The 18,932-nt window shown below is 39.7% G+C and overlaps 2 protein-coding genes across 4 annotated transcripts; both read right to left on the reverse strand.

Moving 5' to 3' along the window:
* Window positions 1-194: 194 nt before the first annotated feature.
* prr18 (proline rich 18) lies at window positions 195-1,745 on the reverse strand. Its single transcript, XM_027023513.2, has one exon. It carries the CDS (start codon window positions 1,589-1,591, stop codon window positions 800-802), a length of 792 nt encoding a protein of 263 aa, XP_026879314.2. The 5' UTR covers window positions 1,592-1,745; the 3' UTR covers window positions 195-799.
* Window positions 1,746-3,401: 1,656 nt separating this feature from the next.
* On the reverse strand, window positions 3,402-16,376 carry sft2d1 (SFT2 domain containing 1). Of its 3 annotated transcripts, none has more exons than XM_027023163.2 (9): window positions 15,943-16,376; window positions 14,037-14,123; window positions 12,922-12,998; window positions 10,211-10,292; window positions 8,738-8,773; window positions 8,541-8,599; window positions 6,244-6,273; window positions 5,298-5,340; window positions 3,402-3,940 (listed from the first exon to the last, which is right to left on the reverse strand). In XM_027023163.2, exons 1-9 carry the CDS (start codon window positions 16,006-16,008, stop codon window positions 3,857-3,859), a joined length of 564 nt encoding a protein of 187 aa, XP_026878964.1. In that variant the 5' UTR covers window positions 16,009-16,376; the 3' UTR covers window positions 3,402-3,856. The 3 variants fall into 3 exon arrangements, with proteins under 3 accessions (XP_026878964.1, XP_026878972.1, XP_026878980.1); XM_027023179.2 differs by lacking the exon at window positions 5,298-5,340 and adding an exon at window positions 5,679-5,702 and having other exon boundaries at window positions 3,887-3,940; window positions 15,943-16,375; XM_027023171.2 differs by lacking the exon at window positions 5,298-5,340 and having other exon boundaries at window positions 15,943-16,373.
* Between the last annotated feature and the right edge of the window lie 2,556 nt (window positions 16,377-18,932).

Below are 18,932 nucleotides of genomic sequence, written 5' to 3' on the forward strand. Positions count from 1 at the left end.
ATTTATATTTTTAGTCTCCTCGGTACCTGAATCAACGTAAAAGTGCTTCAGAGAATGAAGCAATTTAGCACAGTCTCACAGGAACAAAGACAGGACAAACGTTTTGCACTGGTTCACCCGCTAAAACATAGCGTAATGTTTTCCATGTTTGCAGAAATATTGTTTACGGTATAAAGCAATCGAAAAACAAAAGCTTAAATAATTTAACATTTTATTTTTCAAAACCCTTTAAAAATGACAATATATCGAACACAAGACATATACAACTTAGCATTTTAAAATAAATACTGTACAAAGCTGTTTTTTCTTTTAACGCATTTCCTTCGAGCATATTTCGTACAAACTTGCAAGTCCTTGGTCATGAAGCTCATTCTCACGGAGGCAGACATTGTCTTTGACAGCTATTGTCTTCTCGCACAAAGAAAACATCGCGGCAATAGGATGTCACTGTATACTTCGTAATCCATTGGTTGACATTCCCTTCCTCTACCAATCGTTTCTCCATTGCGTGCGCAAATACTTTAAACGCACAGAATTAAACGTTCCTGAGTGCAAACCAAAGCCAAGTGCAAAAGACTAAAAAGAACCATGCGGCATCGTTGCAAATGACAGTGAGAAGTCACTAAGACGAACAACGCAGTGCCGTATCAGTAGACTACACCGGTGCAGATCACATTCTACTCCGTTAAGGTGACAGTGTGTGTGGCCCGAGGAACATTTCCTCACAGGTGATTTTGCTTGTTTGTCCGAGGTTTTCACAGTGTGTCTTCTTGTTGTGTTTGAGTCAAACAGCGCAAAGTCAGCAGCTTTTCAGATGCGGGAGAGATGAGAGTTTGTCAACTTTACCAAAAGCTGCGGCGCTCTCCACACCTTTGAGCCATTCTTTACATTTCCTCATCACGGTCTCATCCACATCCCCATCTTCCTCCTCATACTCGACGTCGTCGTATTTGTACTGGTCATTGAGAAGGGAGATCTTTACAATCGTACTGATGTCGTTTGCATTGTCCAGTTTCGCAACAGGTGTCGCGTTCTTTGAACTATTCTGCGCTCTCTTTGCGGGAAAAACCCGGCGATGTCTAAGGTCCGCAGACGCGCAACATTTCTGCTGTTTAGCCATCATCTGTTTTTCAAGGTTACGTTTCTGAATGACTAGAATGGCTTCGGGTGTAAGACTAAGCGAGAACTGAACCTCCTGTTCCACCTCTTCTTTACCGAGAGAATTCCGAGAAGAGTATCTGCGATGCGCCGCGGACTCTCCAGAGCTCGAGCGCGGGACACTATCGCACGAGCTGGCTAAGGGTTTGCTTAAATTAAGCCACGAATTCTTGCTGTCCGTCTCAAGGTTTGGAACTGAACTTTCTGTAGGGACTTTAGTCGCTTGTTGCTGCGGTTTTCGACCCATCTGTTTCAAACCGGTGGAAGGCCATGATGTAGACAGTTTTTCTCTCTCGATTTCCTTTTCGTCCCTTGATTTATGACCGAGAAAAGACTGAGGAGGCACAATATCGGTGCTGGTTTTCTTTTTCCTGAAGAGTTCTTTTCCCGGCGACGATATCCGTGAATGGAGATTTATAGGTGGAAAAGGCATCTTATAGGTTAAGACGTTACAGCACGTACTATGTGGGGAAATGCAGTGCTCAGTTCACTAAAATAACTCAAAGAAGTTTGGCATTATTCTGCTATCCCCTTTATTCCAAATGTCCCTTTTCGAGCACGTCGCCGGATCTGAACTCCACTGCCAGAAGGAGGGGGTTTCTCCGGGATTTATCTGATCCTTGGCGGAAGGCGTGGTATGACACGCGACTCAAAAGGGAAAAAGCCTGTAATGGGCAGAGATTCCGTCATTTTATTTTACGCTTTATTTTAGGCAACCAATACTTAGATATACAATCACATATGACCAACATTTCCTGAAATAATGGAATTAAATATCATCGTTAATCTAATGCAGCAACAGCCTTTATTAAGTCTTTCCCCCTCGCTTTTCAGTACATTAGTAATTAAACATTTTGTACAGCAGTGACCTTGAGATAACGGAGGAAACGTTAATGACACTGCACTTAATTTGATGTTTTTATCTCATAGTGCTTTACGTTCACAGTGGCAACCGTGAAGTCGCCCAGTCTGTGAAGTAAACAAAAATCGATACCCTTACGTATGCTTTTTAAAAACATTTCCTTCATAAATAAAAACACAGATTCTTTACCTTCTGATGTTATCTTGTTTAATGACTCCTGGTTGGCTTGAAGAACCTTGTCATCAAATTATAATCAAGCTGTTTACAACAGTGAACGTGGGCTATTTTATGTTACATACAAATGCTCTTAATTAGAAAATTGGAAAAATAGTCTTCCAAAAATATTCTAATTTATATTTAGGCCTATTGCTTATGCCAAATACATCTTTGCAATTATAGATCGTAAGCATTTATTCATTTAGGTTGGTCTACACCCAGAAACTGGAAGATTAAGTCAACAATATAGACCAACCTTTGTTATTCAGTGAAGTGGTTCATACAATAGACTCTTAGTCATCAGAAGGTGTTCTATTGTTGTGGTTGGCTCTAAAAACAATTACTGCTGGACATAGGCAGTATATATCTTTAACAGTCATTTATTTCCATTTTGACACTTAAATCCTCTCATGTGATGAGAGCTGAAGGTTAGGAATTTTACAAATGTGTAGGCCTAAAAACCTACTCTCATAAATCACCTTTTGTAGAAGAAACACAGTATGCCAAGTGGTCTTTGTTTGAGATCACATACTCAAGAATGTAACTTTCCGTATAAGGCTCGTCACAAACTGAAAAAAACCCTTGACCCCAGTAAAACCAGTAAGCTGAGATGGATGAAGAGGCTCCACCAAGACTTGTACACGATGTCCCAGTCAACACAATGGCAGACTCGTGATCCGTGTAGCACACAATAGCACACGCCGGTGGAGGAGGGCCGCTCGACATGGAGCGCACCCAGCCGTCACCATGGCAATCGCAGCTGCGTACTCGCAGACTACCAGGCTAAACGATTTGAAAAACAAACCCGCGTCTAGAAGCTAGGGCTATTAGGTCAAGTCCTTATCGCGTGGAGGTAAACTACAAATGCTACACTTGAACATATGGGAAACAATACAAAAAAGGCCGTCGTCATTTGATGTTTCCAGGATTTGACTAAGAACGCGTGTAAGAACATTAGCTAACCGATGTCCTTGGTGCACAGGGCTAGGCAGCGCCTATGAGTTGGTCAGGCTCCACGGCTGCCTTGTAGCACACCGCTATATCCGACACGATGCCAGGCAGTCAGTTTCATACATCACTAATCTCAACTAAGACTAGAACGTAATATGAGTCAGTACGCTTACGGTAAACAATATTATAAAACAAATTTAACAGGAGTCAAACAGGATTGACAATTATTAAGTTTACTAGATGAAGTGCAGTATTTTATTAAACAATTTCTTGTGTAAATCCTAAGTATTCTGTAAAAAGGCATTACTGGGGTCAGTTTACAAATATAAAATGTGGAAATTAAGACAGCACAATAATGCACATGAAAACTCGCTAAGTCACTCATTATACATTTTCAATTAGCTTTTTAACCATGAAAAACAGTATTAATTTAATTCCTGTTTTTTTTCACTCACTAAAGCATACACACTATGAAAAAAGAAGCTGCAAACAAAATGAAATGAGCATTTTTCTTTATATTAAAAGGCAAAAATATACAGCACTTACAATAACTTTTTTTTGTGAAATCATTAGTATAACAGATGAGAAGGTGTACTAGGGTCAGGCAGAAAAGTGAGCTCAATAAAGAGAAGTCTTCAGAATAAAATATTTTACATATTTACTGTTGGCTTACATACAACAGGACATCACATTAAGTGCTGAGGGAGGCATCTTTAGCTCAGACAGGTGGTGAAGCACTTTATAACTGCATCCCTGAGGAAGGAAAATACAAGACATTACATTTGCTAGAGTTACATGCTGCCCTATACTTGTAACTAAAATGTCATTTTAAAAGTTGCTAGGATTTGAAATAGAAGCTTTAAAAAGCTCTAAAAAAATCCAGTTTGCTGTCTTTGAATAGCTCTTTTCTTTGTTGCAGCTGGGCGGAGCTGTATATTCTATTCTGTTTTGGCGGGAAAAGGCCCTTGCTTAGGGTGACGGACCACCCCTCACACCAGGTATGAGACAGAGGGATGATGCAATCCTCACAGTCACCATGGTAACAGCAGAACAAGGTCATGGCGCCTTCTTTGCTTCAGCTTCCATTCCCCCTTCTTTCCCCCCACCCCCTCTGTGTTGCTATGCAGACTATCCCAGAGCCCAGCATACAAAAAGGAGGTGTGAAAGCAGTCAAGGTTATAAAGGAATGGTTAGAAGAGAACAGAAGGTGGGGCAGGGGAGGGCCTCTCCCTGAAGTCCATGGCATCCCCAATAGCTTTAGACTAAAAGGTTGTTCCATTCCCCTCCAGGTCAAAAGCACATCTTCACCTCAGAACCTCCCACGATGTTACACTGAGGCAACCAATTTCTTGCTTAGCATTGAAAAATGCCAAATGAATCAATAATGATTAGGTTCCACTTGGTTCTGATGACATGCCTTGGCAATGGAGCACAGAAGAGCTGTTTTGTGTGTGTAGAGATGATTAAGCCTCAATATGCAGCATGGGGAGAAAAGCCCCACTGCAGGCTAATACATATTAAAGAGCTGAGAAAAAGACATTAAGGGATTGGAGCAAGGGCCAGGCAACAAAGAGCAGGCAGCATGGGGTGGGGGGGTTAGCATGCAGCGTGGCTGGCCGAACACAGCACGACGTAGGCCAGCTCGCCAATAATGCAACAACCAAGGCATGTAAAGCCAGTCAACAAACAGCAGTAAGCGCTTCAGCAAAGGTGTGTCTTGTACATAATGAACACAGGCGTGCAAAACAGTACAGGAACAGTAGCAGAGCAAACTAGTACTCATGAATTACAGCACAAAACTCAAGTCCTAAAGGAAATCAGAAAACAATACTATCAAATAATACCAAATTGGCAGGTGAGAGGTTTATGGAGAGGCAAGCTCTCTTTTTCAATCTCCGTTTTGCAGGCACTTATTCGCAACACTCGGCACTCCCCAAAGAGGATGTCAGGATGTGGGGGGAGGGTTCAGGAGCTTGATAGCTGTCAGGCTGTAGTATTAGGAGTCCACTCACTCAGAGCACCGCAGGCTGGGTGCTATAGCCAACACATAGCCATTTGAAGGCATACTTTAGGCTTCATTCTGATTGTTTGAACTGAGCTCTGATCTTACCTGCCAAGGAGCATCATTTAGACTGGATACAGACAGGAAAAAGCTTCTCCCCAATACAGGAGACAGAGAGAGAGACAGAGAGAGAGAGAGAGAGAGACAGAGAGAGAGAGAGAGAGAGAGAGAGAGAGAGAGAGAGAGAGAGAGAGAGAGAGAGAGACCCCTAAATAGCGACGGATGGATGTTTAAAATAAATAAATAAAATAAAAAATAAATAAAAAATCTCCAGCTCCATAATTTACTATAAAGAAAGGTCTATTGTCTAATCATTAGCTCACTGTCTTATCTAATCTCACAGACGAAGGAAGCAACCCAGACATGCAAGCAGGGAATCTGCAAAGCTGGCTGAGCCCCCCGAAACAGCAGGGATGGCTTTTGACTCACGCATTTAGGAATTAAACACACAGCCTTATTGGGTTTGAGTGTGGAGTGGAGAGAAGGAAAGAGACAAAGAGGGACAGAATAAAAACAAGCAGCCATTTACGTGGCATTAGGAGAAACAGAGTGCTTCAGGTCAGGATTAGTGCCATATGGTGGAGGACAAGAAGTCCTCCAGCCACAGATAAACTTGTTTTCAGTAACCCCTCTTGGGAATGAGGACAACCTGTGTGGTATAGCCAATATGGAAGCCATTTGGAGGCATTCTCTAGGCTTCATTCATTGAACTGAGCTGATATTTGAGCTAATCTGCCAAGGAGCACATCTTGGACTGGCCCATGTCATGCGTATATATAATAAATGGGTATATAATATAAAGTCATTTAAGAAAGACAGAAAAAGGATAAGGTAAGGGCAAAAGAAAGGTTAAAGTTATGGTATTATCAGCATCTTTTCATGAGTTATCTGGATTCATAACCTTGCAGGGTGAATTTAGATTGATTTTTTAAAAGCCAAAACAGTTCAAGAGACACAGAATCACACATATAGAAATGTAACTGTTTTAGCTTACCTTGCAAAAGGAATGTATGAAATGCTGTACCTGCGAGACCAGAAAAGTGGAGATAGAGGTTAATGGTTTCTCCCATTCAAAACTAAGAGCCAGAAGAAACATATTGGGGATAGAACACTAACCTAAAGACACACTGCTCCTGCTTCTCATAATAACGTCAAACTCAATTTCATCTTTAAAAAGGCAGAGGCAGTACATCCAAAAATAAACTGCAGTGAGGGTGGCATTTGTGGAACAACTCTATGAGAGCATAATAATCTCTTAAAAAAAGAACTCAGAAAAGCCAACATACAGACTGCTCACTAGCTAAAGGCTTTCAAATAAAGGAAACGTTAATGTAATTATGTAACAGACTTATGTAACAGACTTAGCTCCCACTGCATTTTAATCCAAATTTGTAAACATAATAAAACAAGGTCACCACATAGGTTAAGGACTAGTTGACTAATGGTTAGCACAATGGGCACAATGCTTAGTCAAAGCAATTACTGCTTAAGGCTTGAAAGCAAAGGTGGAGAAAATCAAACTATATAATTAGTTTGGCACTTTGTCCCTATATTGTACATTAAATATTTACATCAGTCTTTCACTGCTGCAAAGACATAACAGTTATTTAAATTGGAAAAAGAACTGCATAATGAGTTCAAATGTTAATGGTAGACAGAGAACCACATTGTCCAGGTATGTGTGGCATCTGACTGCTACACATGGGCAGGCTTAGGGCATGCCTGCTACTTCCTGTGTTTAATGGTGGGGGTGGGGGTGTCGGGGTACGTGTGAGTGAGAGGCTATATGTGCAGGTGGTTAGCATGGTGACGGCTGCTGGCAAATGGACTGGCCAAGCAAGTGAGTCACACCGAGAGCGGGGGGGGGGGGGTGTATTGTGTTGGGTGGGAGTGTGTGTGCATGGGCCGTCACTGAAAATGACGGCAAAGACAAGGCAAATAAAGCCTGGCCCAGTGAAGTGTCTATTGCTCATCCCACCACATACACACGCACACGTACGCATGAGGAATGCAAATAAAAGTTATCCATTTGTCTGTCACGTCCCAGTGCCCTGCTGTCCTGACTGCCCAGTCCTGTACACCTGTGTGGTGTGTGTAGCCGGTGGAGAGGTTCCAGGACGTGCTTCACAGCAGTCAGATTAGCTCTATCCCCCATCTTATGCTTATGCTTCACTTCTTCAATGAGCTGGAAACATTGTGCATCCACCTCACTCACTCTATTACTTTTTTAGTAGACTTAACACCTACTCCATTTCTGTACATATAGGTTACAAACTCTTTTTCACTAAATTGTATGTACTCAGACCTCAATTCCCTATAACTTGTGGTAATGTATCTTTACAAATACAGACATTTCCAGTAGTTTCTTTCATGAATGGCCAATTTATTAAACAAAAATAACTAACTAAACAAATAAATAAACTGAATTTACAAGCACACTTAAAGTCTAAATGTAAATTAAAAGCACCTAGCCAACACTTGCTCTTCATAAACAGGTCACTCTTAAAAGCCTCCAGCAAGGTTCAGGACTTTGGTATCGTCAGCCACCTGACCTCTGTGTACAACAGTAGTGCCAGGAGGGGTGGAATACTTACTTACAACTGACTGTAAAATGTACGGCAGTCTTTTATGCACATGTATCGTGTGTTCCCAATAAAGCTCTCACTCACCATACTATGTTTTGGGAAAGCCATGTTAGTTTAATGAATAACTTATTTCAAACCTTTTGAGAATTTCTTTTGCACGTCCCTTCACTCGGTCTGGACACATGCTGATATTTTTGGGTCTTTTTTCTTGCCAGATTGCCAAGGACTTGACCCAGCTAAATGAACATGGCAGCATGGAGTTAACTGCAAATAATGTGGCTAGCTCTAGGCTCTGGTTTGGCGTATGAGCATCCCTGTGGCTGTCGTCCAGGGACGAGACCAAGATGCTGCCAAGTTGATTTCGGGCTACTGGGCAATGGCATGGCTGGATGCTGCTCAGCCCATGTTGAGACTTCTCTAAGCAGATTGGGGGTGGTTAAATCTGCGCTCACGCACTTGATAGATGCACTTACGCATGTACAGGCATAGCCTGGCAAAATCCCAACACCATGTTTAGTGCAAGCAATCAGAAGCTCATTCATAAGCAGTGGAAGACATCTTTGTACAGACTTTAAACAGGAATGCTTTAACAGCTTGTTGTAGCGTGAGGTAAAGCACCTCTAAAACCTCTATATAATGTCAAATCAATCTGAAGGACTTCTCTCAAGTAAAAATCCATATTAGACAGGTAGCAGTGGTAACTTACCAAGTCATTGCCAAGAACTGTAAAATGCAGAAGATGATGGCCAGGGCCTTTTTATGCCACTATTGGAAAAAGGGAAAACAAATAACAGTGCTAAAACTTCCAAAAGTCAATTACAGTCATAAGCCCCACTAATAGCCAAAGGACAAAGTTATTACTAAAGCAACACCATTATTAAACCATAACAAAAAGCAACTTACCCAAAGGGCTGAACATAATGTCAGAATAAGAAAGAGCTAGGGAAACAAAGAGGAAACAAATTGAGAAATCATAATAAAATATCCATAAAGTGCCTTAAAGGCTTCTTTGGATAATGTGCAAGCTAGTGTAGGACATGGGTGCATTTAACCCACTAGTACATGAAGATCAGTAATGTTTAGCAGAACATCAAACAGCTGCCATTCATTAAATATGGTGACTGATTGGGACATTTATTATGAACTTTGCTCTTTTTTGGGACAGGAATTTGAAATGTGGTAATATCCCACATGATTTACAGCTGCTGATATACTGTAATTACTACTTAATAACCAGATAACTTGAACCATTAAAATGGTGTAGGCTGTACAACATAAATGCCAGATTCAGAAGCAAAGTGCCAGTTATCAGATCTGTCTTCTTTACTGGACTGGACTTTTCTCTCACCCACATGGCAGTTTTAAAAAACAATCACATGAGCATTTATAAAATCCTCTTAGAATAAATAAACAAAAAACTAAGAAAAATGCCTCACATAAGTCTATACAATAGCTAGCAAATTCTAATTACACAATTAATTTACACAATCTAATTTCAAAATTCATGTTAATGGCATTGGTAACTTGCGATATCCATCAGATCTCGTTTGTCGGTCACATGGCTGCACTTAAGAGAGAATTGGCCAATCTCTAAAGGGAGAGTTTAAAAGGTTGAAAGCAAAACAGTGAGTTTCTTTTTTTCTTGTAGGGTAGGTAATGCAAGCATTGCTGATAAGTAGAATATGATGATTTGCTGGATTAATGCAACACTCTAAAAGGATCCACCAAGAACTCTTAAGTAGAACTTTGATCCCTTCATTGAAAAGATCCTCTTGAAGTAAATGTGTGATTGTATTTAAAGAGTACAGTGACACGTGCTGCCTAAGTGCAAAGTCATTACAGCTACAGAGCTACTGCAGATGCCTCATTTCTTGCTCCTCCTTGCCTCTTCAGCTCATACACTTGCGTGGTGGCATCAGACTGCATTCAGGGCTATGGTTTTGTCCTCTTCAGCATTCGGAGGACTCACCCTTTTCTCACCCTTCTTCTAAGAAGGCACCTCAGGTGTTTGTTTAGTCTCTTGTCATCTCCAGGCTTGCAGCTTACTCCTGGCAGGTCCAATGTGTACCATCAGATCCTTGCAACTTATGCAGCAAGCTGCAGTGCGGCTAGTCTTCAACGCTCCTATATTTTCCCATGTCACCATGGCAAGAATTCATAATTGTACTTAACCTGTCTTGTTTGGTAACTGCTCCTGAATTGTATTGTAGCTGTCATTCTAGGTTTCAGCACTGACACTGGCAGTGTCTCAGTTAAGAGTATTTATTGGACTTTTAAACTATTTGTGCTTTTTTAGTAGACAAATAAAACACTTCTGTAAGTCACTTTGGATAAAGGCATCTGTTAAATGCCATAAATGTAAATGTTGATCATTACCAGTACTAAGCAGGTGGCTATGAGTCTGGTTGGCTCAAACATGCGCTTCAGCTGTTTCAGTGGGCCCATCAGGAAACAGGTGCTGGTGGAAGAGATATGGCAAGGTTCAAATACAAACTGTCAACCCATTACTTACTTTCATGGAAAAACAGATGAATAATAATAATAATAATAATAATAATAATAATAATAATACGTGTCCTCTTAAGTTGCTGATGCCAATAACTGGATAATTTTCCATGAATATCTTCCAATAATTAAGCATACTCCAATATTTTTGTCTTCTTAAATACAGAATAAATAGGATCAGCAACAGATCAAATTAAACATTTTTGGGAGATAATTTTCAGATATTAAAAGTATATATTTAGTTCTCTCCTCACAACACTTAAATGTTCTGCCACACTTTAAAAGACGTGTTCTATGCCAATCTGCTCAGCTGGACCAAAGGCTAAACAATCAATATACATGATCAACAAACAACAAACCAATCTAAATTAAGCAGTTACCTGATGATGAAAAATACTGAGATCATGAATTATTGTCTTGAGACTTTGTCTATAAAATCACTGGCTTCAATGTCACAATAAATTAGATTTTTTTAAAGGAATAGCAAACTTGGGACTACAAATATTAGATTGCATGACTATGAGGAATTACAGAAATCAGATGAAAGAGCATCACAGGCCTCTGTCACATCTGCCAATTGCAAATGGAAAGCCTGTGGTCCAGTCACTGGAGACCCAAGGGTATTCTAGCTGTGTATATGTACAATCTGCAGTGTTCATTAGATCAGAACTGCGGGCTTGCATTAGATCAGAGAAGGTCTAAATGTATGAGCTGACCATCACAGGGGTCATGTCACCCATGTCACATGGAACACCAGCACCTGCCACAAGGATTCATCTCCGACCTGCTATAGCATATGATGTTTAAGTGTACTGTAACTGAGGAAATCAATGAACTGACAAAAATATGAAGGTGTTTACTCAGACTGCATGTTCACCTACAAGCCAGTGATGTGCTCCCATTTTAAAGACATAGTCACACTCGCATATAAGGGCAGAGTCTGGGGTTACTGGGTAAACTCCATCTTGTACCAGTCTCAGCAGAATACCACTGTAGTGCTTACCGGTACAAAGTGGCTGTCACTTCCACTTCGAATGAATGCCCAGTATGGCGTTTTGCACATGCCATCTGACTCCAGGCACAGTACAGTGGAAATGGCTGCTAGGGGAATCCTGGGGTATGTACACACTTTCCAGTTATAGTTAATGATTACACCTCTTCCTGCATCCCGTGTGATTCATTGAAAATTGGTGTCAAAGGGCTGGTCCTGTATTCTTGCTATGCCAAACATAAGTGGTCATCAGGCTCTTTGGGTTTGAGCTGTAACTAATCTTTGAAGTTAGACATCACTGGTGATGTGCAAAAGCCTACTGCTTGCTGTACTGAAATATGGAAGATGAGCTGTGCTGAGGCCAACTGAAGAATTAGCTGTAGGATTAGTTCTCTGTTAATGAATTAGGTTGGGCTGGCGTCCGTCTTGAATGCCAAATAGGCAACATGTCACATAAAAGGTGACCCAGTTTTTTCTTGTCTCTTCTCCAATAACAAACCACAATGGCAACACGATCAGAACCGGCAGGTCCGGTGTTTCATCCTGGGGTGCTACAAGTAAACCAGGAGGACCTGTCCAACTGGCACTGTACAGATCTAATGGCCCAGATCTCATGGTAACCTGAAAAACATTAGCGGATGAGAATAGCTACTGCGTACGCACACATGCATTGCACAGAGTCACAAGTGGTGCCACATGCCTTGATTTCCACGCAGCCAAAGAGAAAAGTCTCTTGGTGTGCATGTGTGGGTGGGTGATTGTGCTTCTTGATTTCCAGCGAAAAGACACATTAACACCACATGAGTTTTGCGCATTACATAAGCTCATGGTCGTTTCAGGGGGGAAAAGCATTGTCGTCTGTCCCTTTGAAAACACCAGACATACTCTTATGAAACCAAACAAAATGCATGGTTTTAGTACACAGACCCTGTCCCTTAATTTATGCAAGTGGGCCCACAGGGCAATCACAGAAACAGAAGACACAGATAGGTTACCAAGAATGCTGAAACAAGACACAGACAGGTGACCAAGAATGCTGAATTGGGGTTTCTGAGGCTAATTAGTCACATAAAGAGAACTTTAGCACCACAGGTCATCGTGGGCATTGGTCACATACCACTCAGTCAGTTGTATGGAAGACCAGAGTTTCCACAGAGAATAGCTTTGTACACCTTGGGATGTTTACATAACATTAGCAGCAGCAAGAGGACAACGCTCTCAGAAACAATCAGACAGACGCCCACAGGTTTACTCATTTAAACACCATCCAATAAGGATTAAAAAGCCTTGAATCTGAGCTGCCGTAACAGGTATCGCAGGCAGACCTCTGGGTCTAAGGAAGAGTATGGTGAGACTTGTGAAAATAACAGGAGTGGTGCTACTGTGCATAGCTGTGGTGATTCAAATGTCTCTGTTGCTGCAGCATCTACTGCTTAGAGCAATTCAGGTTGGGATAAAACAGCAGAGAAAAGTCAAACTTGAGGTCAACATGGGATGGAAGAGAAGGGTAAAAACAAACAAACAAACAAACAAACAAACAAACAAACACACAAACACACAAACATTGATCAGTAGATTCAGGTCACCTTACCTGGCCAGAGCTGCGATGTTCCCTAAGGTGTAGAATATTGCAAACAGTGTTATGTTCACAAAGAGCATTGCAGTGCCCTGTTTGGACCGAACACAAAATAACAAAATTGTACTTAATACAGCACACAGGGAAAAAACAGCAACATGACTTGTGATAACATTATTAAATTATTACATTGTAAACCTGAGATATTGTTGTTCCAAGTACTCAAATCTATGAGTATGGAAAACAAACTTGAGTTATTGTGCCACCTACTGGTGTTACAATGGTAACAGACTCAAGTGAGAGCCTGCAGAAAGAAGCATTACAAATGACTTCAAATGTTACCACAAAAGAACTTTTTAATGAAACAAATAGAAAGAGGGTGGCAGAGTCTGCTGTGCTCTGCCTGGCATGTGCCAACATGCTCTAGGTCTCACAGGCAGTCAGGCTCTGAGGGGGAATATGGTATGCTCTTGAAGGGCACACTGCAGCGTGGTTAACACAGCGTTAACTAGCAGTGCGGTTATCACAGTACGAATTGTCAGCTCTGTTATCAGTACTCCCATAGAGCAACTGACTGGGAGGACAAACTGTCACTGGCTCTGTGTGTGTGTGTGTGTGTGTGTGTGTGTGTGTGTGTGTGTGTGTGTGTGGGGGGGGGGGGGAGGTATGGTAAGGTATGGTATGGTATGGTATGGTAGAACATAGGATGGGCAAAATGAACTTGTACAAACTTGTTTTGGACAAAAAACCTATGGAAGCATGCAGATTATTTGACACATCTGTATTAAATAAGTGGGCTAAGTAAAGGAGTTGGTCAGTATGCAGTGGCAGTGGATAAGCATGTAAAATTCTGAAACAGTAATGTTTGGCTGGACTTACAAAACTTGAAATGTGAGTTTAGAGGGGTTGACTTTAACTAAAGTTTAAATACACTGAAAATCAAAGTGAACAGGCTGAATTAATGTGTGTTTAATGAAGAGTGAGGGTTTCTTTAACACATTTATATTTATGTATAAACACTGCAGCTTTCATACACCAAAATGTTATGCAAGAAAGCCAAATGGCAAGCTAATAAACAGAGTGAGAAATGGGAATACTACAGGCAATGGAGTTAAAACCCCTTTACTTACAAAGATGGAGCACAGGATCCCAGCGGCGAAGCATATCACAAACCACTTAATCCTTGTGCTGAAGCTGAGCGTAGAGGCATCCAGGACCTGTAGGGGAACAATGAGAGGATGTCATGAGCTCCACTGTGCCCTGCCACATAATGACCCCCGGGGCTTCCCTTTCGTGAGAAGTGTGCCTTGCCACAGTTAAACAGAGGCTAATGAGGGCAATTTGTATTTTAAGAGAAACACAATCTCACACACACAGAATAGGAAATAAGAATAGGGGAGGGGGAAAAAAAAGTTTATTCCAATTTTGATTTATTCTAGGGCTCTGTTACTAGCACGCTCACAAATTGACAGCCAAAAGGCACATTTGTCAGATGTGCTGCCTTTGTAGTTCAAGAACATTAACAGAGTTTGAATTTCAAAATATACAAAACAAGCAAGCAACAGGCAGGCTTAGAAGCATAAATGAAATTGGACTGGGCTAACAAACATCTAGTCTACTAACTTTAGCAAAGCATGCTGCACACTAAATATACACATGCAAAAACATAACATACACAAAGTTAACACTACCATCACCACAATTAGCAAGGGCACAGTAGGTTGATTAAAGTTATTTGGCTCTTTATATATATATATATATATATATATATATATATATATATATATATATATATATATAAACAGAGTTTGATATATATATATATATATATATATATATATATATATATATATATATCTCAAACTCTGTTTATATATATATATATATATATATATATAAACAGAGTTTGAGATATATATATATATATATAAACAGAGTTTGATTGATATATATATATATATATATATATATATATATATATCAATCAAACTCTGTTTATATATATATATATATATATATATCTCAAACTCTGTTTATATATATATATATATATATATATATATATAAACAGAGTTTGAGATATATATATATATATATATATATATATATATATATATATATATATATATATATATATCAAACTCTGTTTATATATATATATATATATATAAACAGAGTTTGAGATATATATATATATATATATATATATATATATATATATATATATATATATATCTATCAAACTCTGTTTATATATATATATATATATATATATATATATATATATATATATATATAAAATCTCTCACATCACATCCAGATCCAGTAGTTTTATATATCACGTCACATCTTACCTCACAAGATTCATCCTCTGAGAGCATGAAACATTAGTGGTGCAAACAAATGTTAACATAAAGCAGACCGAGAAAACGAAACAGCCAACTAAGTACACACCTGAACTGTGTATAGATATGAACGTAAATAACTAAGTCCTAAAACTTTTGTTTATTTCGTGTTCATTATTTCTAAAATAAATCGTTTTCATGAAATTTTCTAGATAGTGGCTATTTACTTTATTATTTATTTATTTGTTCATCTCCAGACTTACAAGTGACTTTGTACATGTCCGACTTTTGAAAGTAAAAGCCAAATGATCAATATTAGTTAGCTATCAGTCAAGTTAAATAATGAAGTGGCAAAACGTTGAGTGTTCAAAGGACTGCGGCTTCCTAGCTAACCTAAAGCAATCTGCTAGGTTGCCTGTTTGTTTGAGGAATTTGAAATAGTGGTTTGTGTAGCTCGCTGCAGTAAAAATGTAATTAAAAACTCAGAGACTCGGTGGTATTGCAAGGGCACTGTATCGGGCAAGCTAGCTATCTAGTTAGCCACATCTAACGATAGGATAGTTAGCTACCGTAGCTAGCAGTTTTATCCCCAGTATGTTAACGATAGGTAGCTAGCTAGCTCTTAAAAGCAAGACACAATCAGCAAACAGTTCAGTTCAGGAGCTTCTCTGGAAATCAAAGTAGAAGTCACCTGCGCTGTTAGCCCCAGTTCTTCATTGTCTTCCCTTCCACTTAACACACGACGAAGCTTGTCCATTGTTTCTGTTTTATTTTTGAAATTGCCTTGACACTTCCTAAAAGTTAGTCATTGAGGAAACGTAGCCGAGGCGTGTCAAAACACAGCACTAAAGCACTCTGGGAGAACTGAAGATCTCTTATCATTCAATCCACAGCAGTATTAGCTTAGCTAGGTTAGGTTAGCTAATGCGGAATCTGCGAAATAAACCGACGAACTCGTTCAAAATAAATGTTCAATTAAGTGCGGCGTTATAGCAGTGCATAAATTAGGCAACATTTGAACCATTAGATATTCTGGACTTTACATTAAAGGCATTATTTCCGTCAGGGGCTGGACCACAGACTGTATGCTTGGGTTGATCCTGTGTTGTTATTGTGTGCGTCGATGTAAAAAAAAGTACCAAAAACAGCCTCTAGAGGGACACAACTCTAGTTGTTCTTCTTGCGAAGGAAACCGTGTGAGCACCAGATAAAACGGGACCTACTTATCTGAAATTTTAAAATGAAACCCACAGTAACTCCAAAGTGAACAACGAAATTAAAATGTGACGATAGGCCTACCATGGGTAACGACAAGTTGTAGGACTTACATAGGAAAATTATCAGGCGATAATTAAGTGTTTTTATGACTTGTTTTTAGAGCTACTATGGAGGGATAACCAACAAAATATTTACTTTTCAATAAGACTATTATCAATTTACAACCCAGATATATTTTTCAATGTAGTTTATTAATAAATGGCTGGCATGCATGCCAATACAAAGCAAAGTAGCAACATGGCAATTGTTTTATTTGAATCACTATAGGTTATTTTTTCCCCACCTGACACATGGCCTAGTGCTACTACATTGTGTTTAATTTGCAGGTTCAAGCATGGTTAAAAACATAAGCATAAGAACAAATCTAAATCAACTTCTTATACATAAAAAAACAACAACCACATAATCAAGGATAAGTGGTCTTATCAAGGCCTTGGTGACATGGGAAACATACATTGCCTGGCCAAAAAAAAAAAAAAAGGTCTCACACTAATATTTCGTTGGACCACCTTTAGCTTTGATTACAGCACACATTCGCTGTGGCATTGTTTTCACAAGCTTCTGCAATGTCACAGCATTTATTTCTGCCCAGAGTTGTATTAATTTTTCCCCCAAGATCTTGTATTGATGATGGGAGATTTGGACCACTACAAAGTCTTCTGCAGCACATCCCAAAGATTCTTAATGGGATTCAGGTCTGGACTCTGTGGCGGCTAATCAATGTTTGAAAATGATGTCTCGTGCTCCCTGAACCACTCAATTTGAGTCTGATGAATCCTGGCATTGTCATCTTGGAATATTCCCATGCCATCAGGGAAGAAAAAAAAAACATTGATGGAATAACCTGGTTGTTCAGTATATTCAGGCAGCCAGATGACCTCATTCTTTGGGCACAATGTTGCTGAACCTAGACCTGACCAACTGCAGCAACCCCAGATCATAGCGCTGCCCACACAGGCTTGTATGGTAGGCACTAGGAACGATGGGTGCATCACTTCAGCTGCCTCTCTTCTTACCCTGATGCACCCATCACAGTGGAACAGGGTAAATCTGGACTCCTCAGACCACATGGCCTTCTTCCATTACTCCAGAGTCCAATCTTTATGCTCCCTAGCAAATTGAAGCCGTTTTTTGCCGGTTAGCCTCACTGACAAGTGGTTTTCTTGAAGCTACACAGCTGTTTAGTCCCAATCCTTTGAGTTCCCTTTGCATTGTGGAAATGCTCTTACTTTCACTATTAAACATATCCCTGAGTTCTACTGTTGTTTTTCTACAATTTGATTTCACCACACGTTTAAGTGATCGCCGATCACAATCATTCAAAAATTTTTCCCCCACCACATTCCTTCCTCGAAGATGATGTTTCCCCACTGTCCTTCCACTTTTTTATAATGCACTGGACAGTTCTTAACCCGATTTTAATAGTTTCAGCAATCTCCTTAGATGTTTTCTCTGCTTGATGCATGCCAATCATTTGACCCTTCTGAAACAGATTAACATCTTCTGCACACCCACAGGATGTGTCTTTTGATGTGTCTTTCAACAAATGAGAAGTTACTCACTGCATCAGTTAAGGTTAAATAACTTGTTGCCAGCTGAAAAATAATCACCCATGCAGTAACTATCCAATGGGAGGCTCTTACCTATTTGCTTAGTTAAATTCAGGTGGTGACCTTTTTTTTTTTGGCCAGACAGTGTACAATATAATCTCTAGCTGTGAACTGCCATGTTGAAAAAGGAATTTCACAATGGTATAAAAATATTACTGTGTTCTGTACTCAAGTGTACATTACATATTGTACAATCCTGCACTTTTACATACACCCCTATCACTAAGTTCATTTTTAGACTGCTGTACATGTGGGAAATGTCAAATATGATTGGGGGGGGTGACAACATCAAAGTGTTGCAGTGTGTTGCATCAAAGCTTTCTCTTTTTAAGCATAGGATTCACTGAGATAATGGGAAAAAAGGTTTTGTATGCACTCCCATGCATTACATAAATGAACATTCTGTACAGTAAAGGTTTGATGGTCAATATGAAAAATGTGAAGATATTTTCATCTTTTTCATGTATATTTAGTCATAACTGTGATCTGAAAATACAAACTGTCCTATTTGTATCCAAAATGTATTAAATAGAGAGCTCAAGTTTTGAAATCAAAACTGCTCACACAAAGCCCATAGTTTTTATGTTCTCTATTTAATCTCACTTCATCTTCTTATCCGCTTAATCCATTTCAGGGTCGTGAGTGCAAAAGGGTGAGCAAAGAAGCCCAGGTGTTTGTCCTCAACTACTTCATCCAGATCCTACTGGGAGATACCTTGTTCTCACACCAGCCAAGATATGCCACCCCTTCATGGGACCCTGTGTTGAACAACAGCTCTACTCTAAACTCCAAC

The sequence above is a fragment of the Electrophorus electricus genome, chromosome 11 (assembly GCF_013358815.1).
Source record: "Electrophorus electricus isolate fEleEle1 chromosome 11, fEleEle1.pri, whole genome shotgun sequence".
In the NCBI taxonomy this organism is placed as follows: domain Eukaryota; kingdom Metazoa; phylum Chordata; class Actinopteri; order Gymnotiformes; family Gymnotidae; genus Electrophorus; species Electrophorus electricus.